The 25,001-nt window shown below is 40.2% G+C and overlaps 1 protein-coding gene across 2 annotated transcripts; it reads left to right on the top strand.

Annotated features, from left to right (window-relative positions):
- The first annotated feature begins 163 nt into the window (after positions 1–163).
- kcnb1 (potassium voltage-gated channel, Shab-related subfamily, member 1) lies at positions 164–24,782 on the top strand. Of its 2 annotated transcripts, XM_034138628.1 has the most exons (3): positions 164–512; positions 2,511–3,162; positions 21,331–23,247. In XM_034138628.1, the coding sequence occupies exons 2-3, from the start codon at positions 2,590–2,592 to the stop codon at positions 23,245–23,247; spliced, it is 2,490 nt and encodes an 829-aa protein (XP_033994519.1). In that variant the 5' UTR covers positions 164–512; positions 2,511–2,589. The 2 variants fall into 2 exon arrangements, with proteins under 2 accessions (XP_033994519.1, XP_033994520.1); XM_034138629.1 differs by lacking the exon at positions 164–512 and having other exon boundaries at positions 2,590–3,162; positions 21,331–24,782.
- Positions 24,783–25,001: the final 219 nt, after the last annotated feature.

The raw sequence follows: 25,001 nt of genomic DNA on the forward strand, positions 1-25,001 counted from the left end.
ATCATACAAGTATTTTTTCTTTGTTCAATGTTTTCATTACATAATTCTATTTTTCTTACAGTACACCCCGTCCTGAAGACAACAACAGTGGCCATTATTTCAGGTGGTACACACCACACAGGCGGTGCTGAAAGAGTTAATAAGATGTGGAGGAGAGCGCTGCGCTGCCATGGACCCACCTTCGGAGGATGCGGCGCCGCCTCGCACAGCTGACTGGAACACAGGTAGTGTCCGAATGGGCTCTCGGCAGACTTGTTGATCTTCGGGCGAACCACTGGTGCGAAATGCAGAGCAGGAAACCGGCGGGTGAGCAGTAGATCGTGCTGAGGAAATCTCTGCCATGTCGGAGGCAGAGGAGGGGGAAATGGATTGGGTTAGACCCTGGCAATAGTAAACCAATAACGACGCCTCCTTTTTTAAATGCTTCATCTCCGTTTGTGCCAGCGGATTGTTTGTTCACAGAGCGCTACGTGCTGGTTTGATTCAGTGCAGGATGACAACAACTCACTACGGTATAGTTTTTTATCTTATTTCCATATTTTCACTTACATTATATGTAACCTATCAATTGTAATGTGTTGTCAATGGTACATAGGACTACTGTGCATTTAAACTGCACCAATATGGAGCAGGCAGCCTCCGAAAACAGAGAAATGCTCAACGATGAAGGATTTGCATTCACAATATTGCAGTTGTAGTTGATTAAATATCTTAATAAGCTTATTTTCAATCTCAATTAAGCTGCGCATAATATCACAGTGTAGGGTACACACTGTGTTTGTGTTTTTGTTTTAGTGTTTGGTTTATTGCTGAAATGTGTTATCGAAGCCTTGATTTCAAGAAAACAGGAGGGTGGAGGCTCCTTGAAATTAACATTTATTTTCCCTGCTTCCCGCAGCCTGTTACTGCATGCTCAAAAGCCTAACAATGTCTCCATCCTCATATATCTTGTGTTCCTGATATTATTTCCTACGTTTTTTGTAATGTATGTTGACATATTGCTCAGGCCTGATTGTGTTGTTAAAGTGTTAGAAACTTTGTGTGACAGCGACCACTGATCACATCTTAAGGCCCGAGGTGTTTAGGGCTTCCAATCTCTCATCAGATACAAAATAATGATCAGCATGCAAACCTGTGCTGCTCTTGCCACGTATCAAGTCAGAATAAGAGGATTTTGGGGACGTACGTTTCTACAGGAGATGATAGAGGCTATATGTTCTTCAGTCAGCTTGCCTCCCCCCCCACCTATGGGAGCTCGCCGTGATTCAGGCAGTGAACAGCGCTTCCTGGTGTTTCAGCACCATTAGAGTGGACAGCGCTCACTTTGTACCACACTCATCATCACTGGTGTCCTGCGTCCCCACCCACAGCACTGCATGGGCGTCACACGGCCAGTGACCGACCATTAAGAAAACTATGTTATTGTTGGTCATAACATTACATCAGCTCCCATCGAGAAGAAGTCTTGGAAAAATAATAATAAGTCAGTGTTTCAAAGGTTTTGGCAGAAAGAATTCAAGGTGTTCCAAATGTTTTCTACTCAGCCCCAAATATAAATGTAAGATTCTTCAGACTGATATCTGGAGTCATCTCAAGAACACACATCTTAGAGTATGTTTATTGTAGATTAGGGACATGATTAAAAATAAATAACAGCATCTGATCAGTTGAAAATCCAGAGATAATAATTCCGTTTGTCAGTGCTAAATTTCACTCCCCTGCATGCAGGAGCTCTTTAAGCCAATGATGTTAAATTATTTTCTAAAGCAGCCTGCAGTTCCATGCTGGGTTCCCAGAGGTGTTAAAGTCGTTTTTATATTAGCGGAAAAGTCAATTTTGGATTAGGATTCCATTCAATGAGTCTTCTTTTCATGTTTAGCCAATAACAGAACAATAATAATTAATGTTTCAACAGTTTTTTCTTGTTATCTCTATATTTATCTGAAGAATCCCAATCTAAGATTGGTAATTCAGGGAATCATTTTCTAGCCTGAAATAATAATAAAAATTAATCTTCTGTTGTTTCTTTCTCTGCCTTTACACCAATGATTTTAATACTTACAATAAGTCACAAGAAACATATATAAGTGTACATTTACTGTGGATTTAGGAATTTAATATGATGCATATTTCACTATATTCAGGTATTGATAAACCAGGTATATCCAGGATAATAAAAAAAACACTTCTTGAAAGTAGTGTTTTTTTGCACCCCTCATCATGATGACATGAAATGTGAGCAGTTCAACCAATAATGGATTTGGCCACTTTGGATTGTTTGATTTCAATATTTTAGAGGCCTGAAAGGGTAGAGTATCCAATACTTCATAATGAAAAAGCAAATATTAGGAAATCAGACAAATCTAAAGTTGTTTTTGATCAATTGTTTTACTTTTCTTCTTAAATCTCTTATTACCTGCCCATGGGGCCCAGACCTAATACAACAACCTTGAATTTTGGGGCCAATCTTAGAGTACTAATGCTTTTGCTTCTTTTTGGTCATCTTTTAGATACAATAATGAAAGGAAACGGGACCAACTGTAGTCCATAGCCCTGGATGTTTGCCTGATTCCTCAACCTGAAGTCATCATGGAGAAATCCTTGGATTTGAACAAAGATGCCTCCCGCTCAACATCATCGTTACCACCTGAACCGGTGGACATCATTCGCAGCAAGTCATGTTACCGCAGAGTACGCCTGAATGTTGGGGGTCTCCCACATGAGGTCTTGTGGCGAACGTTAGATAGGCTGCCACGGACACGTTTGGGAAAGTTAAGAGATTGCAACACCCATGATTCTCTGATGGAAGTGTGCGATGACTACAACCTCGAGGAGAATGAGTACTTTTTTGACCGACATCCTGGGGCTTTTACTTCAATTCTGAACTTCTACCGCACAGGTAAGCTGCACATGATGGAAGAGATGTGCGCCCTGTCCTTCAGTCAAGAGCTTGACTACTGGGGCATCGACGAGATCTACCTGGAGTCCTGTTGCCAGGCGAGGTACCACCAGAAAAAAGAGCAAATGAATGAGGAGCTCAAACGAGAGGCCGACAATATGAAAGACAGAGAGGGAGACGAATTTGACAACACCTGTTGTGCAGAAAAACGTAAGAAGCTCTGGGACCTCCTGGAAAAGCCCGGCTCATCTGTTGCAGCAAAGGTAATGGAGTTGGGGGTGAGAGCTGGGGGTGGAATTGGTTGGAGCAATCCAAGGTTAATCAAAATAATGACATTCCCATCGTCCTTTTTTGTGAGGGTGAGTTAGCATATGTTGCTAACATGCTAAACTAAGATAATTGGTGAACATTATACCTGCTCACATTAAGTCAGCACCATCATTGTGAGTGTGTTAACATTTCAACATTTAGTTCAAAGCACCAATTAGCCTAAATATATAATGTCACAGAGATGCTAGCATGGCTGCAGACTCTTAATTTTATTTTCAAAGTGTTTCTTACTTTGACATATTGATATATGATATACGCTATACTTTCTCTCTTTTAGTGAGTAATTGCCTCTGGTTGTTTGTAGCATTTTGAAATGAAGATGGGAAGTTTTAGTTTTTAGACCACATCATTTTTTTGAATTGGCCTAGCATAAAAATGCCTGTCCACAAGAGCACAATCTTAAAATGTGCACTGCTAAGCTTTAGTGTGACTAATATGAGCAACTGTGCATAGATTGCAATTTTCAGACCTATCAACACATTTCAAAAGCCATTAACAGTTGCAAAACATTAGACAATTGAGGACACCTCTGTGTTTTGTGCTTTGCGTTTACTGATATTGTGATTGTTGCTAGGTTGGAACACAAAGAAAAGAGGGGGAATTATAGAATAAGCCAGCGGATGTGATTTACCAGTGTGGGATGTGTCCGCTATTATCTTCCATTATAGTTCAAGAACTAGAAAAAGCATGTTATGACTCTCACTGTGAAAGCAGCTCTCGGGATACATCACTCTTAAGCATCTTAAATACAACACAAAGTCCATTATATGCATCTCCTGTAATGCTTCTAGTACCAGGGTTGTAACAAAAGTCCATTCATATCGCCTATCATTTACTAGTATAGTAGTATATCGGTTCACAACTATAAAAACAGCACAAAAAAACACCTGCAATCACATCGATGAACAAATCCAAAAGCATTGAGACACACACACACACACACACACACACACACACACACACACACACACACACACACACACACACACACACACACACACACACACACACAACATGAAATATATAAAAGTAATTCCTTTTGATTGTCCCCTCTATTTTGTTAGACGTTGTTCTGTGCCTAGCATTGCCCTGAGCCAATTGTATTTGAGATATTTGGCAGAAGGCTGATATATTGAATTATATTGTTGTGCGAATGAACAACAAGTCACAAATGATTTAGAATTGTCTGAATCATTCGGATTAATCAAGGCATGTAAGGAGCACTTTTCTTTATCAATAGAGGATGCTAGTGACATTTATAGCGGATGGTTGTGTGAGACATGTCATTATTGCACACTTCAACAAACAGCTGCAGTAAGAGAGAAATTATAGACTAATTGAGTTTGCTTCTGTAACAGTTATCTCATAATTAAGCCAGCTAATTGATTTGTCAGACTACAAATATTTATTAGCAAAGAATTTAGGTTAAAAAAAAAATATCTTGCTAGAATTGTTGTATTAAGGTTTTGACCTATTTGGTTGAATGAGCATGTAACCCAGCCTCTCCGTAATATCTGTATGTTTAATGTCCCTATAGTATTTCATTGTTTATGTTCTCACCCTTCTGTTAGTCAGCTTGTAGTTCTCAATCGGAAAGCCATGCCTGAGCATACTGACTTCTATTAGATATCCGACCTTTACTCAGTGCAAAAAGACAGTTAGCCTCAGCAGGCCTCTCAGAGAGCCACACCTGCAACAACAAACTGGGAGGCATCAGCAGTGTTAAACATGAGCTGCCTTTGATCACTCCTCCAGGTTGGATTGAAGGGATCAAAGGAGATGCTGTCTCTTTCCCACTCTGTTTTTTAAAGTGAGTGGAGTGCCTTGTTTGGGAAATGTATAGGAATGAAACTATTAGCAGTGTGTGCTGGGTGATGCTCTGTGGTGAGAACTGTCAGCTCTACCCCACAAACAGACTGAGATGAGTGCTGCGAGTCTGTCAGTGAAACGTCTTCTTCATGGGAATCAAAGCGATGTAAAATCAATGTCTATTGTGTTAGAGCTGAGAAAGTGCTGTAGCCTACAGTACAAAAAGGAGATGACCACTCTGACTTGACCATGCGCTGCTGTCTCCATTATCGCACCCTGATATCTGCAATTTATCAGAGCATCACTGGAGGAACGTTTTGAAGTGCGTAACGAAGACGGGTGCTATACCTTTTGAATAATGACGCAGCAAAGTGATTGTGCTTATTGTTTCTTGAGAATGTATAGCTCTCTATAACAACCTTTTGATAAGCGGATACAGTGAGTTCCATTCAAAAGGTTTTCATCAGCTACTCTTTTGGCATCATTATAAGCCGATAGCGAAGGTTTACAGAAAAAAGAGCTACCTTGACACAGCAAGAGGCAGAGTTTATCAATTCCTAATTAGCTTGAAAGGGCAATGCGAACCACAGACCAAACTATTAAAAGCACTGATAGGGGTTGATGTATTGTCTTAGTCATTTCCTAATTGGCTGGAGCACACTGTGGGTTGTCGGGCGGACCATCTCTGACCACAGCTCATCAGCTCTGCGCTCCTATCAGGGGTCAGAGATGGAAATGTATGTTACAGCCCATAAACAGATGGCCAACGGTACAGTTAAGTAAAAAACAAACGGTTGCCAAGCAACAAAAGTATAATTTTATCATCACTGAAGGAGTAGGTAATGAACATGAGAGTAGGTCTTTTTGAGTTGCTGCAGTGTAATCGCACTCCTGCTTAGTTCCCCTTTTCAAATGTTCGCACAGAGCAACACAAGAAAGTAGTAGATGAAATATTTGTCGACACGTGCAGGGTAAAATCTTCTGCCCTGTCATCCTTCCTGTCTCTATTTCCCTCACTGGCTCATATCTTCTCTTCCTTCCTCCCTTTCTTCAGGATCCTCCACTATACCTCCAACTAAATGTCAGGGAAATGTCACGTTAATTATTCTCCAGGAGACTCCCGGCCCAATTTGAAGCTTCCCTCTCTCTCTGTTTACATTCGTTCTAAGCCACAGCATTGTCTGTCTCTTGCTCAAATAGGATTTGAGTCACCCTGAAATAAGATGGTTTGTGTCCGCTGGCAAAGCAGAGCCTAACAGTGAGATTGGTGCCAAGAAAAGTGGCATTTGTGTAATTTCATCTCAATTTTGGGTGGTTTCTTGTCATTAATAATGCAACATGTTTCCAGAGCTATTGGAAATCAGTAAGATGCTGAGACCATCGCTTGACAAGCAAATAATAACCTTAGAATAATTCAGTACAATATTCTAGTAAGAGTACAATTTAGATTTTTTTTAATCAATTACTGAAATCCCAGATACCATAATCACATTGGAGATATTGTTCACTAACATTTTTAAGATTATGTTTGATGCTGATCAAATAAATCATATCCAACTTTGGCTTCATCCAATTTACTGAAGAACCAAAGAGGAACATGAAGGTGTCTGTACATTTTTGCCTCTGGGAATCAAAATATGGATAATTAGCATTTCCTGTTCTTTTAGTGGATATTGTGTTACAGATGGCAGGCAACACATTCCAATTATGCTGCTCTCATGTCACACTTAAGATGCCATATAAATGTGGTCTGGCTACATTCCTCCGCATAAATCAGTAGTCCGCAGCTGAATCCAACACATGCAGAAACCAGACTAATCCATCACTATTTCTGACAGTTGGAAAATCACAGCCAGTCAAATGAATGATGATGTACATGAAGTCTTTAAAAAACCAGACTAGAGTGCTGTGTCCTAATTCAGGAGTTGAATCACCCAGAGTCTACATTTATAGACTGAGTAACTCATGAAAGACTGACATTACCTAGGTAGCAGCATTCGGGAATTACTCAACCTCTTTTTGTATGTGAGGAGATGCATCGCTTTGATTTCCTGCATCATAGAGTGTCTAGAAAGATATGTGGGTACGTCTCAAGGAAACAGTTGTTGACATGTTACCTTCTCTTTTTTAACGGCATCTCATTTTTTAACCTCAAGGGTCCATTCTTGGCACACTGTTGTTTTCAGTTGAAATACTTTGCCTCTGTAGGATGATTAAAAACCCAATATGACGACACAGTTATTAGTTACAATGCAATCCAACAGTTCCATTATAACTCCTTCTTCTTGCCTGACTTAATGACATCATATGCCAAAATGTAAAACATATCCGAGACTCATCCCGAAGGATTTCTGACTGCAAATGTTGCACTGGTTCTTGAAGTATAGCACTAGGATTTAACTTTTGTATGCCAATGTCAAACACATTAAAAAGAGGGTAGGTATCAGAGTGAGAAGCAAGTATCTCATGCAACTCTCAGACAATGCTCAGGTCACAATTGTGTGTTTGATAGGGGATTTGGAAGAAAATAACACATCAGATCCTGCTAGGTTATTGGCTTCCTTATCATCGTTACAAATCATTTTTTGCTTTCACATAACTTTGGAAATCAACATTCTGTTTCTATGCCATGAAGAAGACAACGAGAAGATTGTTTTCTTCACATTAAGTAGGTATTAAATTCATTTTGAGGAAGAATAAGTGAGTTTTTGACAATTACGTGGCACCAGAATAACTTTGGTGAAATTTGACAAGAACATTTTTAAGTCCATGTCGCAAATACACTACGCAATCCAAGAAACCTGCATTACATTTTATTCTTTGGGCCCCTTGGGTGTGGCAGAACAAACTGTAGACATAAGATTAAGGTATTATCACAGTTTGTAGTTAACATGGTGAAAGTGTAAGTAAACAGTTGCCATAAGCATCCAGCAGCAGACACACAGCAGCATTAGCATTCAATTTGACTCATATTTCTGGCAACCAATTTTGTTCTCTACATAAACATGAAGGAAACTTAACTTAACTCCCTTTAAGTTGACTGTTGGTGATGGACAGGTAGATGGTGTGTAGGTGCTTTGTCCAGAAAACAAGAACAAACTAAAAGATGCTGAGAAGAATTGCAGAGTTGTGAGATTTATGCGCGTAGACTTGCATCAACCTCTGAATCCTGAATTCACATTTTACAAATATATTGTACATTATACTACATATATCTTTAAGGAAAGAACATCTTTGAGAGAACACTCAGTCGAGTGCAGATGTCCACTAAGGCCTGATAATCCCCTCCACTGTGACTGTCTCAGTCACCAGTCCGCTGGGCAGATTACACGATAGTATACTGTGACAGTAAGGGAAGGGTCATGTGTTTCTCAGTGGGGTTCTCTCTGTCGGCAGCATCATAATGCATCGCTAATATTGTGCTTCAGGTCAGGAGACACACTTGTTAGAACAAATATTTGGCTCATTGTTGCAATAAAAAAGGTCATAGATGCTTATTCAGTCACACAAAACTATCGTACAAACAAACAGGGACATTGAAGTTATTACAAACCCAATGCCTATAATTGATGTGTTTGAAGTAACTTGTGTGTGTGAAAAGTGACGGATAAAAGACCAAGCCAAAATGCAAAGGATTAGGATTCTGATCATAATCCATGCTATATTTCACTTTGTTTTTGTTTGATATTTCTTCTAAAAATGAGTTACTGTCGAACAGAGGTTTTGTTCAACAGTAATTCAAAAGAGTTTGAGACCCTTTAGTATCTATTTTAACATTGTGTTGTTCTTTTGTAATGCTCATTCACTGTGCAGGTCTGATTCTCTAGTGGTTGAGTCGTGTTTTTGAGTATTTTACAAGTCATGTCATACATTTTGCAGTAGATGGTTCTGGATTTGTAATATCATGACAGCTTTGCAGGCTTTTACTGAGGCACAGCTGTAGTATATTCCTGCAGCAGAACATTGTTGAGCAAGGACAGTTTGCTCGTTTTGCTCTATTTATCATAGCAGAATTTATTTCAGTGGACATGTTGCGTCTGATTGGTGACTAAAGTGTGTTATAGGTTACATAACTGTGGTCATATGAGCAATTATCTTGGAGTTCATGCAAAGAGATTGGACACGTATTTCAAGAAGAAAGGTCAAACACAAATAAATTGGATTGTATAGTGGAAGTGGTCAATAATAAAGAAGTGCCACTGCAAAGCTCGACAGCTCCTTTGTTCTTTAATTTAGAGTTGAGCTGTTACGTGAGCACTGAGTGAAAGACACTAAGACTTCACTGTCCCCATGAGAAGGATGCCTGTAAGGAGGAAAAACAACAATAGATCAAGAGATCTGCAGGGTTAGGGGCTGTGAAAATACATCGGAAATTACACATGGAGACTAAATCTGAGAAACTAGAAGAGAAAAGAAAGAAGCAGCTTGATGACTAAAGGACATCTAGCATATGATGATTGTTTAATATTCCATCATCTTAAGCCTGTGGGTGAACCACTCTAAACTCTGGTTTATTAATTTGTAGCGTTGTAGCATTTTTCACGTTTCTAGTTATTTTAGGTATGTGTGCATCTTGTATTTAACAAGAACAACCATTCAAATGTGTTTCTTATGTTTTCTATTCAAAATGATTAACAAATTCCTCATTTAATTCATCAAGGTGAAATTTAAGTCATGGTGTTTGTATCTTCTCATCACAAACAAATATGTTTATATTATGAAGAAAAAAACGTTATTATGGTTACAAAACCATCATTTTTAGCATTTCACAAGTTTTTGATTTAGAGTTTCTCTGTTGTTGTTATTATTATTATTATAACAATTATGTTTGAACTTAGTAGTAACATAATCAACTGTCCTGGCTACTAGATATTAGTCTAGAATGATGGATACTAAAAAACTGTTGAATTTAGAATAACCTGAAAGACTTGGGTGTGTGCAAAGTATTTGATCGTCCTTTTAATGGAGAGTATCTATATTTCCAAAGAATGAGGAAGATATGAGCTTAAATCTCTCACATGGCCAGAGGCTAAACAAATGAAAGCATCTGGGTAGTATTTTGTTTCTTCTATTAGAGCAGAAACAAAAGTTCAGCATCGAGGACCCACATGTTTAAATGAATTGTGTTCATGAGTTATGATAAACACAGTAATTCTGGGAAACTGTTTTCTGTTCATAGGGTAGGAAGATAAAAGACTAAAGCAATTTGAGCATCAACAAGAAGCTTGGTGTTTTAGTTTTTAATGTCTTAGCTTACATGAAGAAGTTTGAAACCATATACATTATGTATTTTGTGTTTCCTCTATGATAAATTGAGACCTTGGTAGTGCAGAATTTAACATATTTTATTCAAGAGACGGCAGTTCTCGTCTCACGGTTGGAGTCACATGCAGTCTAACTCAAAGCATCATAAGTATAATCAGCGAGTCAGTAAGTGAGTGACTAATACCGAGTAAACAATTATACTGTGTCAGTTTTTCTCAAGGAGCTTTTTATTATTGACTGTCACAACTGTTTTCATTCAAACACAACCATATGACAACCTTAGAGCAACAATGTTTCCTTTTCAGACCTTCATCAGAAAAAAGTACCTAAACTAAAAATCATATTTTTTCATTGCACAGCTCTGAATGGTTAGCAGTAATAGTTTTCTGCTACGTCACAAAGATTGTGACCATCGAGGGTAAAACCAACAAGCCACTCCTTGAAGGTGTGCTTGCTGTGAGGAGTGAGGAGCCTATAAGCAATTTAAGTAAAACAGTGCTATCATTAAAGTGGACTCAGAGCTCCAGTTAGCAAAAGATCATTTAAATTCAAAACAAAATACAGAAGAAAGCAAAGTTAGTTGAATGCCAAGTCAAATCTGGGACTCATCTAGGATCATTTACACTACAGAATATAAATCAGATCTGCCATGTTGTTTATTTAATTAACAGGGACAGTGCACATAAATCAACATTCCTGTCTAAGTATAATTAACTAAAATGAGAAAATCACCTGCTCAGCAAAGGAAAATACAGAAGACTTCGAGGGAAATCCTGGTCGCTGAAGATGCACACTGTGATAGATATATGGCCCTGATATGTAACCTTTGTCACATGTCATTCCTCACTGTTTCATTGCACACTGTCCAATGAAGTAGAAAATAACCACTTCAGTCAGTTAACCCATGTGGAAAGGTTTATTTTAGGATGTACTCTGAGTTGATACTTACAATTGGCATACAGGCTCAGGCACCGGAAGTCCTGAGACGTATATTATTACCTTTTATGTCTGTGCTATGCAATTGATATCATATACAGTAAAAGGTATAGCTAGTTGTTTTTTTACCATTTTTTCATTTTCTTTCCACCATTTCTTACCCACACAACACGGCAGAATGGCCCTGAGGCAGCTGCTGGCCTTGGACGTTCAGAAAGTCCACATCACCATCACTGTGATATGCAACCCACTGCACACCCTATCCAATATTTAACATCTATACGTGTGGAAAGAAAAACTGGGTCTATAAGTCAATACTCTCAGGTCCAGCAGCTGCTCCACTTGTAGTATTTGCAGCTTTTCTCTCTGGAGAATTTCACTTCATGCTGAAGCTTGTGTGGTAAGGTTAAGAAACGACTTTGAGTAAAGTGTTAAGGGCAGAGATATAAATAGATTCCACTAAGGTGAAGGAGAAACCTTCATCAAGCCAACGCATGCTTGTGAGAGTGGGGAGAGCGCACTTGACTACTGGTGTGAGGCGCCTTTCACCTTGATGAGCACTTTCACCCGGCCTGGGACTACTTTCAGGTTTTCCACACACACTCTCACACACACACATGAAAAAGACAATACAAAGAATCCTACTGGCAGTATCATTGCAGTCTTTTATTTCGTTTTTCGAACGATTACACGTGCTACCTATAAATTCAAATTGACCATATCCTAAGTTTAACCATAAATACGCACAGCTTTATCAATACTTGGAGTTCTCCACATGCCAAAGCAGTGTGCCTCCGCCTGTAGCAAAAGTGATAGCGGTAACATAATTGCTGAGTGTCTTTGTTGACGATTTAAAAAAAAAAATTCAAGCAAAAGTGTTAGCAATTCACAAAACTGTGTGTCTGCTCTAATATGAGCTGCAAAGGTTAGCATATAAAAGCAATTTTCACAATAGCAAGACCGTGGTGTAGAACGTTCCCACTGGTAGCAGGATGCTAGAAGATAATAGTTTCTAGATTGATGTTGGCAGCTTGCACACTGTTTGAAAATGTGAGACAAAAATAAAACCTCTTCCCTGCTTGTCCAAGTATGTAATGTAAGCGAGGCAGCTAAACAGGGTTATATAAGAACAAAACCATTCTATTGTACATGTTTTACTCATTATGGTTATCACATATTTTGAGTTTAGAACAATAACAATGTTTTTTCTGGAACCAGTCTAAGCTGGAACGCTGCGTTAACAACCAACTCGGTTATCTATAGTTGCCTTTAGTTACCGTACCAGCTGATTAAATCTGGTTCCAAGAAAGCAAGGTAGTTTACCTCTTTCTGAAATCACAGAGATGGACCATTCAATTACTTAAATGTACAATTGGCAAAGGTGTTTTTATTGTAAACTATGTGCAATCTGAGAAGAGAGTGGAAAGCTGGAAACAGCAGCAAAAAGGGGCGGGGTTTGTGAATGGTTAATTATCCCTTTTGCACATTTATTTACAATAGTACGGCACAGAGCATCCTGAACATGCCTCCGTAATTTCATTACACAGATAACATGCATATTGTGCTCGTCCTTGTGGTATGTTACAATATGTTCTCGCATATTCCCTTTGACCTAACAGGTTGCATCACAGTCAGGAGAGTTATTGAATCATTTTAGGACAAATACAATAGCTAGATGCTGTTTTAAGTACAAAAATCATATGCGTAAAGCCGTCCAGTTACCGAGGATTTGCATGTTAATATGAGTCTAACTCTTAAAAGGATTAACAGCACTGACACTGAATGGTCACTGAGCTCTCAAATAACTGTGAAATATGGACACAGTGTAATGTTAAGGCGTGAGTAAGTCGAAAATCTGCAGTAAGCATGCGCATGAGTTCAGGATTAAGAGTAATCTTGCTTTGTATTGCTCTTGCTCTGTGAACACAATGTGTGGCGTCTTGCAGAGAGTCTTGTTTTTGTCTCAGTGTTTGCATGTGTCTGTGCTCTCTCTTCATCTCTCTCTTTTATTTTCCTTTCACTGCCGTCACTAAAATGTTAAAAAGTTCACTGTCACTATCACCATGGCAAACTGTCAGTTCTGTGATGCTGAGACTTGCAGCTGACCTTCCAATTAAGGCGTAATTGTTGATTGAATGTGTGTGTGTGTGTGTGTGTGTGTGTGTGTGTGTGTGTGTGTGTGTGTGTGTGTGTGTGTTGTGTGTGTGTGTGTTGTGTGTGTGTGTGTGTGTGTGTGTGTGTGTGTGTGTGTGTGTGTGTGTGTGTGTGTGTGTGTGTGTGTGTGTGTGTGTGTGTGTGTGTGTGTGTGTGTGTGTGTGTGTGTGTGTGTGTGTGTGTGTGTGTGTGTGTGTGTGTGTGTGTGTGTGTGTGTGTGTGTGTGTGTGTGTGTGTGTGTGTGTGTGTGTGTATATGACGTTCTCTGGTTTCTGAAATATAGAAACTATCCTGGACTGCACGGCTGTGTGAACTGCGTCATACAGTCATTATTAGACCCTATAGAGGCAATATCCCGGAACAATGTGATAGACCTGCCTCCTTATATATCCGGTACTCTATATACTGTGCAATACATAAGATCCTTGTGATTTCTTTTTGCAGTGTGTGACTGTTCACCATTGCTTTGTATGTAGTGCAGTGGTATACCTTGTGGATAAAGTGAGACATTAAATGGATAGCCCATACAAGGAAAGCTTTTCTCAAATTCCTTCACTGATATTTCCTCAATCCAGAAGTGCCTCTACACAAAAGTGACTAAGCTTGCATTCCACCCCTTGCAATAAATGTAGCGTACTCTAAGGTAAAATGTGCGATGAAGACAGCCTCCTTTGGTGGGCTAGACCAGACCATATACTGTTTCTATTTATACAGCCACCATGGACCAGTCAGAGTTTAAATATAGATGCTGAGTCTGGATTCTCTTCTTCATCTGAAACGTATGAATAATTGAGAGGCAGAGGAGATGAGGGGGGATTCATTCAGGAAGTGGATGGTCCAGGCATAGATGTCCTACCTATATTAGAAGTTTATGAAACGTGGTGCATGGAAGCATTTCATGGGTAAGGGAAAACTTTTGAGGAAGTCCCCAAAATGTTCTTGTTCCTCATTTGTCTTTTGCTTCAGTGGAAATGACTGAATAAACAAGAGTCAAATACCATATAGGCTTGCATATATTATTGACTGCTGAGGATGATCATTTGAATACTCCTACATAGGCATCTAATCTGTTGAAAATTACGTTATCAGAAGTATGTAGCATAAATGTGGAATATGCTCAGAGGTGAAGCGAAGTCAGGGCCTGCAATGCAAATGATTACATTTAATTAAATTCACTGATCTAAAGGACATACATCTATCCACTAATGTGACTTTCAGATGATCTAAGCAGATGATTCTTAGCCATCATCACACTTACAGAATCAAGACTCAAGACACATAAGGAGAGTCAAAGTGCAGGAGCCCTTATGGTAGATAAGTAACATCATGATTATAGGTCACCAGTTACAATCTGCAGGCTTATATGCATTTGTATAGAAAGCACGACTGGCAGTAGCTCCAAGGTAAGTGTTATTCACTTTGGCAAGGTGTGAGAGGTTAAGATAAATGAGGCTCTGCTGTTCAAAGTTACAAGTAGAAGTGATGATAGAGACACTACAGCTGAGTTACTGCAAATGTGTGTGTGTGTGTGTGTGTGTGTGTGTGTGTGTGTGTGTGTGTGTGTGTGTGTGTGTGTGTGTGTGTGTGTGTGTGTGTGTGTGTGTGTGTGTGTGTGTGTGTGTGTGTGTGTGTGTGTGTGTGTGTGTGTGTGTGTGTGTGTGTGTGTGTGTGTGTGTGTGTGTGTGTGTGTGTGTGTGTGTGTGTGTGTGTGTGTGTGTGTGTGTGTGTGTGTTTCTAGCTAACATGCTGGGGGAAATGTGGAAGACACAGTCTCCTCCCGTCTCCATGGAAACCCCATCTCTTTCACAGGCAAAGCCCTTCTACATTCGGAATCAGGGGTGTGAATTATCCCACATAATTTAACGCTCATCGTATTACTCTCAAGCTATCGACCACTGACAGTAACCTCTTGATGAAGATGAAGATCAATACGGTGATTGTGTGCTGACTGTTAATCCAAACAGCTTAAGCATTTCATGCAATTTTAACAGCCTCTCCTTAAGGCAGATAAGTAATTGCATACTCTTTCACTTTTAAGAGAACGGTGTGACAAATGCATGGAAAGAAAGCAGCACAGCACCTTACATTTAAACGGCGCTCTGACACAAATAGTAGAACAACCTGGAGACAGAACGAGACTACAGCAGTACATATGGTTCAAAGCTGGGTGAGCTTTGAATAAGGTACAAATCAGGGAGAGAAGGACGGGGGGAGGGAGGGAGGGAGGGAGCGGCAGAGAGAAGACTTTGTCAGACTTGCTTTTCACAAGCAGGTCCACGTAGCCACCTCCTGTCGAGCTTCAAGGGGGTTGTCATGGTGACAGTGGCTGGCAGTCGAGGCTGGGAGAGAGTTGCATGGCATCCCTGTGGCCTCGGAAGTGGCTCAAGGGATGATGGGAAAGCAAGTCAGCTAGTCAGGGGGGGATCTTGGTGTTCTTGGTGCGACCTACATTTACTCACCCAAAAATAAATGAACCCTTTACTCAAACCTTTTTGACCATTCTTTTTGTAGTGTTAGGATGTGGAGCCATTCTAAGGTAGACCTGTTATTGTGTGTCCCTCTGCGAGTGCTGGCAGAGTTAACAGACAATAGTCTTGGGATTCACAGCGACAGGAGTTTCCACTTCTAAAGCACAGCGGCATGTACGTATGTTGTTGCTGTTAATGAGAAGGTGCCGGCTGGGGCACTGGGAGTCTGGGAGTTCCTCAGCTGTCTCTTGAGAATACACCAAATGTAATACAAGGTGAGGCACCCACCTGAGATGTACCTGAGGGGGCTGAACCAAATAACACACTAAATCAAACATAAAACCAAGTCATCAAGAGGGCCAAGAGGAAATACGAATAACACGCGATCACACGGCCGGTTTGTACTTTGGTTATAAAAAAATCAGAGTTTCTGTTGTATTGTTGAATAATTGACTAACTGTTCAGTTTACATATTCTGTACATCTACTTCTGCTAAAATATGTTTTAGCATTAAGCATTACACCACAATCTTTACTTGGGACCATAACGGCCATGGAGTGTAAGGAACATAGTCTCACTGTATAATGTGTAAGTGAACTAAAACAAAGCACAAGCATAATTCAGTTTAAAAGGATGTACAGAAACACTTTTTGGGAAAACTATGAGAATGAAGAGAGGTGATTGAAGATGAGAAATTATTGTATATGTATGTATAAATGTAAATGTAAGTAGGAATAACTTGCATAATGATTTAAAGGACAATCATTGATCAAGTAAGGGGTGGGAATTAATAAGCATTTGCTTCCTCCTACTCCCTTTGGACACATATGATTTATTATTATTATTAACATGAAGACTTTTTTTTGTTGAATATATAAATATTTTCATGAATGTGGATAAATACTGTATTTTAACAATACGGTATTCTGTTTTTCACATTTTTTATTTTTTATTTGTTAATCTGTTCGAAATAAAGATTGAAATGAAAGTGAACTCGTGTAAATTGAGTTACCCTGCTCATTCCTGCCATTACTTCAATCTTGTTTTCCAGCCAAGTGGCCAAAAGAAACTGGTGATATCGCTTAATTCATGCCAACAGGATTTAGTGGTTTAATACATTTTACACTGAATGTTTTAATCTTAATTAGCTGATTCCTCAGTGTCCCCGACATTCCCTCAGTTATGTGCCCACAATCACACCAGCAATTTAATGGTTTAATTTAACATCTTTTATAATACTCTTCTTTTTTGAAAAGAAATACGTCTCCACAAAACGTGAAAAGGTTCAAGGTTCCGTCCTTTTTTAGTTTAGTGCTCGGTAGACTGATGAATGGAACAAACCCTGACAAAACCCAATGTAGCACAAAGAAAATTAATCACAGCTGCTGGGACACAGCCAACACAAAACCAGGCCATCATATCTGAGCGAGAGCTGGTGGCAGAGCAAACAGCAGCAAGTACAACATGGAATAATTGTAAATGAATAGGTTTTTCTTCTCTAAGAGCCTCAAGTGTACAAAGCTCTGTAGAGCTGTTTTGGTGTATGTATATGTTATCAGCCAATAGTCCCTGTGCAACGGCTGCCATGTCTGAAGTCTTGTGTCTTCTCCATAAGGAATAATTTCCCTCCCATATGTAACTTAGAGGAGAACCTCACAGGGAAGTGTGTGTTTGGGTGGTTTTGAGGTCATTCACATTAATTGTGTCCTGGATATCTTTTCAAACAGCCTATTGAGAGTTGGTGTCACCTTGTCCTATAGAAAATGGGGGGTCTGTGTGAACAAGCGTCTGCTGGGCCACACAATAATATGCCATGAGAGACACAACAGTGTGATCTGGCTTTGTTTAGAGTCACAGTGGGATTTCCTGTCAATCTGTTTTCTCTCTCGTGTGACGTGTTGTCTTTTCCTCTCCTCTAGATATAAATGTCTCCTTCATTTCTTCTTGTCCCCCCTTAAGTAGGCCACCAAGGAGCATTTGTCACTTTTTGTTTCCATACAATCTACTTGGAATAATAGAGTATTCATCATACCTAACTCGGACGACATTAGAGAACATAATTTAGGGTGTGACCCCTATTACCATCTTTATTGTTATACAGTATGTGCCTCTGGGTCCACTGGTATATAGACTATAAATAGCCTGTAATTGTGTTGACACCAATAGAATCATGTCTTGGGCTCCATTCAACCTTTTCCTAGACATGTGCTTTTGTGGTCTCCTTCATCTGCTCTGTAAGGCTTATCTCAGATTTACAGGGAAATAGTTTTATGAAATTAGCAGCCTATGACATTAAAACAACCCAGGATAGAAAGAGATAAAGACAAGCAAGGCTGTGGCATTAGGGACATAGGCCAATGGGAAATGAATAGGGTTCCCTTGTGGCACTTGACCTTATAACCCTTGATGTTACTTCGTTAGTAACCTTTGTAAAGCTTCTCAATCCTATTACCTCTGCCCTTTATTTCGTCATGCTCTTCTGTAGTTACAATCTCCAACAGCTCTGAGTTTTGGGATTTGATATAAGCCTCCTTTTACTGAATCATAACAATCCTGTTATGTCTGGTGCACAATATGTGAACATTTTAATACTATTCTATATAAAAAGAAAAATGTAACCTGTTATTTACTTTGTGCAAATATTTTTCTCTTTATTAACAACATCATTTTCCATTTGCTGCCCCCTCTCCTTCCCCTCAGGTTCGTTAGCTCAACCTTCGCTCTTCGGCCCCGGCACCTCTGCTCTCTGCTCTTGATGTGTTTGATTCTAATAGATTTTCTCTAGGGCTGGAGGAGAGCAGCACAGAGGGGAAGAAAATAAACAGATAGGGTCATTATTCATGTCTGCCGTGACGCTATGGCAACAGTGTCCTCCTGCTCTGATTGGTCGTAGATAAGGTTGCCTCTTTAGCCATCACTTTTACTCCTGGGAGTGGACTCCGAATAATTAGGCCGTTGTCAAGGCCCGCGTTGTCAATCACCTCCTAACAACCGTTGCTATTGCCCCATTTCTGCTGCTGTGCTTTCATTTCCTCTAGATGATTTACAGGGAAACCCCGCATCATGTGCTCTCTGCTGGCTTTCCTGCTTGTTTACTCAACTGGTTTTCTGTTTAACCAGTAGATCCAGGTCACAGATGAGGTTGTGATTAAGCTTGACTAGAAAAGGGAGGAGGAAAAGATCATTTTTGCACTGTTACATAATTGTAATTAAAACACACAAATGTTATATCATTATATGTATATTTAATGCTACAGGATTTATGATTATGTCTTATACTCTGCATTGTTGTCGAAGCTGCGATTGTTTTCGAGGTTTAAAAATAAACTTTTCTCTGATTTAATTCATTTTATAAGATTATTACGTCCTCTGTGTGGGCTTTTGCAAAAATTGGCTTTATTCCAGCTACAGTATACCCTCCTACTCATCCTCCAAGTTGTGCTGTTTGGTCCTGTGTTATGGTTTCTAGGAGTAATTCAGGATTAATATACTAAGTGAAGAATACAGTTAAAAAAGAAGCCTGTTCTTAGTCCACTAAACTACCCTAGCTGAGTTTACTGCTTGATAGTCCGTTTTGGAAGCCTTCAACTAAGGTGCATTAAGAGTGGATAATGGAGACACAACTAAGGCTGAATTTTAGAGCATACTTCAGTAGAGAGATTCTGCTCACCTTCATTGGAGCATTAGCTTTAATTTCAGTGGATGAAATGTCAAAACATTGTCACCTTATGTGTTAACCTTTAAACTGTCTGACATCAATGCATGTGTGCATTCAAACAAAGGTTCTTAACTTCAGCATCACATATCAGTTCCTAATCACCAAACAAGCCCTATAAATAAAAATGACAGGGGTTGATCGGAGGCTGGATAGCCGTGCAACATTCCCTTTGGCATTTCTCACGGTTGAATAAGGAAGTGTATTCAGATCAAACAAGCTCAAGTTACAGAAATAATATGCTTCAAGAAAACCCAGTGTTTTTTGTGTGTTTACACTATGAATGCTGGATGAGAGGGAAACTGTCATACGGTGTTAAAAGAGGTGTAGTCTACCACCACGTACTTGCTTGTTAGCAGGATTGGTGGAGTGGGGACGGGGTAGTGTGTGTGCTTGTCGGGATGTGTCAGGATACCGTTTTCTTCCAGTTCTCTGCGTTCTGCAGTGAAGTGGATTTTGAGGACATGCTGCTCCTATTACATGTTCATTTTATGTTGTGTTGGTGCCACTGCAGGTGGAACAAGGGACAGGTAATGGTCCCCTTAGCTCTAAAGAGCCCATTAGAGAGAGAGTAATCTGTGTGAAATATCATGAGGATAAGGTTTTGTAACCCCAGTTCTGTGATCTCAGACAGAGCCCTGAAGCCTTTTCACTTTGCTGTTTTATAGCATTCACCATCACTCATTTAGTGGAAACTGAGTAGGGTCAGCACTGTATGAAACCAGTAGGCTTGTCTGATTATCTCTGCAGATTCATGCTCATTTTAGTGCAGAGGAAAGTGGTTAAGATCCCATTCAAGGCTATGATATAGAACTTTAGTTACGATTCCTAACCTGTTGTGATTTACCATCAATTTGACTAAATCCTGAGATTTTTATGAAAGTATCTTTGCATTGTCAATCCAAGAAGAGTGTTTTTAGTCATGCATTTTACTTGGCTCAAAGGATTGCAATAGCAGTTGGCCAGTCCACCACTGAGACTAAAATATCTCAACAGCTAGTAGATGGATTTCCATGAATTCGGCACAGGCATTCATTCCTTCATAAGGATACATTGTAAAAACATTGGGGATATCAAGGTTCTTTATCTGGTGCCATTACAAGGTTAAAACAACAAACATGTTTTCAGTAATAACATGGATAGCTGGAAATCTAATGAAATTCCATCAGCTTCAGCCTAACTTTGATTTCAATGCAAATAAGCACATGTTAGCATTCCCTTACACACCATCTCTGACAATCTTCAGCCACCTTAAAATAACACTTTGCTTTTTTTTAATAAATACCTGGCTCTTGTAGACAATGGATATCGTTTTCAACAAGTCAAATATACTGTATTTTGTGATGATTTTGCTTGCGAGTATTAGATGCTAAACATCAACAACACTTCCCACTGAAGCAAAGTCACTCATGTGGATAAACCTCTTAAGTGAGTCATGAATAAATAAGTGGTCCAAGTCAATCCAATCCATTAGCTCTCAGCAATCACACACTTCACGCAGTTAGCCATTTATTTAAGTTATGTTTTAAATGGTGAGTGTATTGGAGTGACTTACACATAGCACTTTCATACTATAATCAGAACCCCTTTAAAAGCAACAACTTTGCATTCATTGTATTATGTGTAGGGTGCTATTTACAGACTAAGAAATGTATTCTTATGTGTGTATCTGATATGTAATTTATGTTTTTGTCTGATTTCATTCTACGATCCTGCGTCTTTACTCATATTACTTTTATACATTTGTCTTTCAGATCCTGGCCATCATCTCCATTCTCTTTATTGTGCTATCCACCATTGCCTTGTCTCTGAACACCCTCCCAGAGCTGCAGGAAACAGATGAGTTTGGCCAGTCCTCAGATAACCCACAACTGGCCCACGTGGAAGCTGTATGTATTGCCTGGTTTACAATGGAGTACCTGCTCCGCTTCCTCTCCTCTCCAAACAAGTGGAAGTTCTTCAAGGGTCCTCTGAATGTCATTGACCTGCTAGCAATTTTGCCCTACTACGTTACCATCTTCCTGACAGAATCCAACAAGAGTGTGCTGCAATTTCAAAATGTTCGCCGCGTGGTGCAGATTTTTCGGATAATGCGTATCCTGCGTATCCTGAAGCTTGCTCGTCACTCTACAGGTCTTCAGTCGCTGGGGTTCACTCTTAAGAGGAGTTACAATGAGCTGGGCCTGCTTATCCTATTCTTGGCCATGGGCATCATGATCTTCTCCAGTCTAGTGTTTTTTGCTGAGAAGGATGAGGAAGATACAAAGTTTAAAAGCATTCCAGCTTCTTTCTGGTGGGCTACTATTACTATGACCACAGTAGGCTATGGTGATATATACCCAAAAACTCTACTAGGAAAGATTGTGGGGGGTTTATGCTGCATAGCTGGAGTACTGGTTATTGCCCTACCTATTCCCATTATTGTAAATAACTTCTCTGAATTCTACAAGGAGCAGAAGAGGCAGGAAAAAGCACTCAAACGAAGAGAGGCCCTAGAGAGAGCAAAGAGAAATGGTAGCATTGTCTCAATGAACTTAAAAGAGGCATTTGCTCGTAGTGCAGAATTGATGGATGTGGTGGTAGAGAAGAGCGAGAGGCCTCATGACAACCATCTTTCTCCAAGTCATTGGAAATGGACTCCCAAAGGAGCTGCATCGGAGACAAGCTCAAACCGTTCCTTTAATGCACATGAAGGCTCTCCCGACAAGGGCCGAGACACCAGTCCTCAGAGGATAAATGTTCAGAAGCTCGAGGAGATGTACAACCAAATGGCCAAGACACAATCCCAGCCAAACCTCAATGCTAAAGACAGGGGCTCTAGAGCTGGCAAACAGAGGGACGAGATAGAATTGGGGGCCATCCAGGATCACAGGCCAACGGTGCTAGGAACCAGGGAAGGAGTGGGTGACATGAAAAGCCTGTCCAGCATTGACAGCTACATCAGTTGTGCTACAGACTTCCAGGAGAATCCACGCTTCACCCATAGTCCAGCAATGGACATTGGTCTTCAGGAAAGCAACAGGTTCTCCCACAGTCCGGCTATAGCTTTTTCCCAGCATGGGAACGCAAAAACAGGCCAACAAATCACTGGGGAGCGTGAGCCCATGTTGACTCCCATCACAAAACCCTCATACTCAGAGAATGCACGGAGATTCTTTTTTCCTGGCAACTCCTCAAAAAGCATTATACCCAAAGGAGGCTGTCGCAGCGATAGGGGGTCAGGCCCGTCCCCGCTCTCAGACAGCTCAGTCCAGTCAGACAACTCTCTGTTAAGCCCGGAAGTTTCCGTCTACACAACCGCCAGCAGCAGAACTCCACCGAAGTCCCCAGAGAGCACGACCCTGGCGGCAACTGTCTTCACCTTCCACGACTCCTCCATTAGCAAATACATCGACGCCGATACAGATGATGATGAGCACCTCCGCGACATCTCTGAAGCCAGTCCTTCAGAGCGTCTTTTGGCTGGTTCAAGCCCAAAACGCAGCATCAACATCAATTACCAGAAGGGCACCAACCATTTAGAAACAGCCCAAAAAATGCTTGGCCAGAACTGTCTGTTCCCGAATGAAGGAATTCGTAGGGTAGTTCATGAGAATCATGTAGGACCTGAGATGGCACGTAGACCAAAGGTTGACAGGGGGCGTCAACATACTTTGGATAAAGGCCTCTGAGGCACAAGTGCAGCAGAAATGAACAGGGAGCTGGAGCAGAGTGTTTACTGTATGATGGAGACATCGGACAGACTGAAAACACAGAGACAAAGAGGAATAGACAAAGGATCTCACCAAAACATTTCACAAATTATCTGAGCATGCCATAAGGCACTACGCTCAGGGTCAACAGGTGTGGTGAATACTCTGGGAGAAAAAAACTTCAACATTGGAGAATGTCACTGCCCCTCCTTCAACTCATTCCTACTACTGGTGTTACACAAAACAAAAGAGCACTCCCAGGTAACCTACGGGTCTGTTCAGAGATACCCGTGGAATCAGAGTCGATAGAGACATGTGGTGAGTTTAAGCAGCAGGGGGATATCTCTTATCTCTCCAGGAAATAAATCCTAGCTGCCGGCTATCCCATTACTGATTCCCAGTTCATTTTGTAGTCTTGGAGATACAGGAGAGGACCTACAAGCCTATAAGCTACTAACTTGTGCCCTCCATTCCCAAAACTGGCCTTAGTCATTTACATTTGTAGGGGTGTGCATGTCTGCATATACCGTAAGGGTATATGTGCATGTGTGTGAGTTAGTGTGAATGTTGATGGGTGATCTAATGTTAATTCATGGATACACACTCTTGAGATTGTCTTACCTGATTTATTTTTATATAGAAAGTCCCTTATAAATATATGTAATTTGCTAGTCTGCTGTGTCATATTCATATGTGAAGAGTAATCTGGTGTGAGGGGAAATGTCTTGGCACAGCAGCAGTTATCAAAAGCTCCAGCCCATCATCCATTAAACTGAACACTCTTTCTTGAACAGTATTTTGCTATTCCCTATGCTATCATGACACGGTGAGAATGGATGATACTTTCAAATATTGACCAGTGAATATTGTCCTAGCACCCCAGTATGATTTTAAGGGATGGTAGTGGTAGTGAACCAATCATTTTGTATATGGGCTAACATAGGAGCCTGAGATAATAAGCTTGATTGCTGCATAAAGCGCACATTTCTGAAGCATGCATGCATCCAACCAGTCAACATACAAAAACATGAGATGCTTTAGAAAATGAAATATATAAAAATCCAATAATATCGTTTTTTCTTTACTGCAGGAGCAGATGTTCAGCATGCATTGGCCTTCTTTTGACCAACACAAAAGCATCTAATGTATTCACACTCTCAGATAATGGAATATGTGTGTATTCCATCTCTACTTTGCTCCTTTAATCGTCAAATAAACTTTAATGGCACTAAATATACTCCGCCAGGTTAACGTTACTGTAGGCAAGTCAGTTGTAAATGCGGACCTGATAAAACTCATGCATGAGCACACACACCCACTAATGACACATACAGGCATGAAAAACCATTTTCAGGATACATCGATACATTTAGTTTCCATGGTGACAGCAGCCTTCTTTTAAGGCTGGCTGCAGCTCAGCAAAGGTTTGTTAATTGGGGCGGGAAAGTCTGATTGCATTTAACGTGTGTTTAACACATACACATGAACACACACACACACACACACACACACACACACACACACACACACACACACACACACACACACACACACACACACACACACACACACACACACACACACACACACACACACAGGCATGTACCAATAAAGTGACAGGTATGCACAGTAGACACATGTTACCAGAGCCACTTCTCACTGTGCATATTCATGAGTACTGAAGCAACATTATGATGCCTTGTTATGTTCATGTGTTAAATCTCTGTAGTATT

This window comes from Trematomus bernacchii, unplaced genomic scaffold, assembly GCF_902827165.1.
Source record: "Trematomus bernacchii unplaced genomic scaffold, fTreBer1.1, whole genome shotgun sequence".
Classification (NCBI taxonomy): domain Eukaryota; kingdom Metazoa; phylum Chordata; class Actinopteri; order Perciformes; family Nototheniidae; genus Trematomus; species Trematomus bernacchii.

Coding starts and splice junctions, on each gene's coding strand:
- kcnb1 (XM_034138628.1), top strand. CDS start 2,590: ATGGAGAAATCCTTGGATTTGAACAAAGATGCCTCCCGCTCAACATCA. Junction 3,163..21,330: donor GCTCATCTGTTGCAGCAAAG/GTAATGGAGTTG, acceptor TTTGTCTTTCAG/ATCCTGGCCATCATCTCCAT.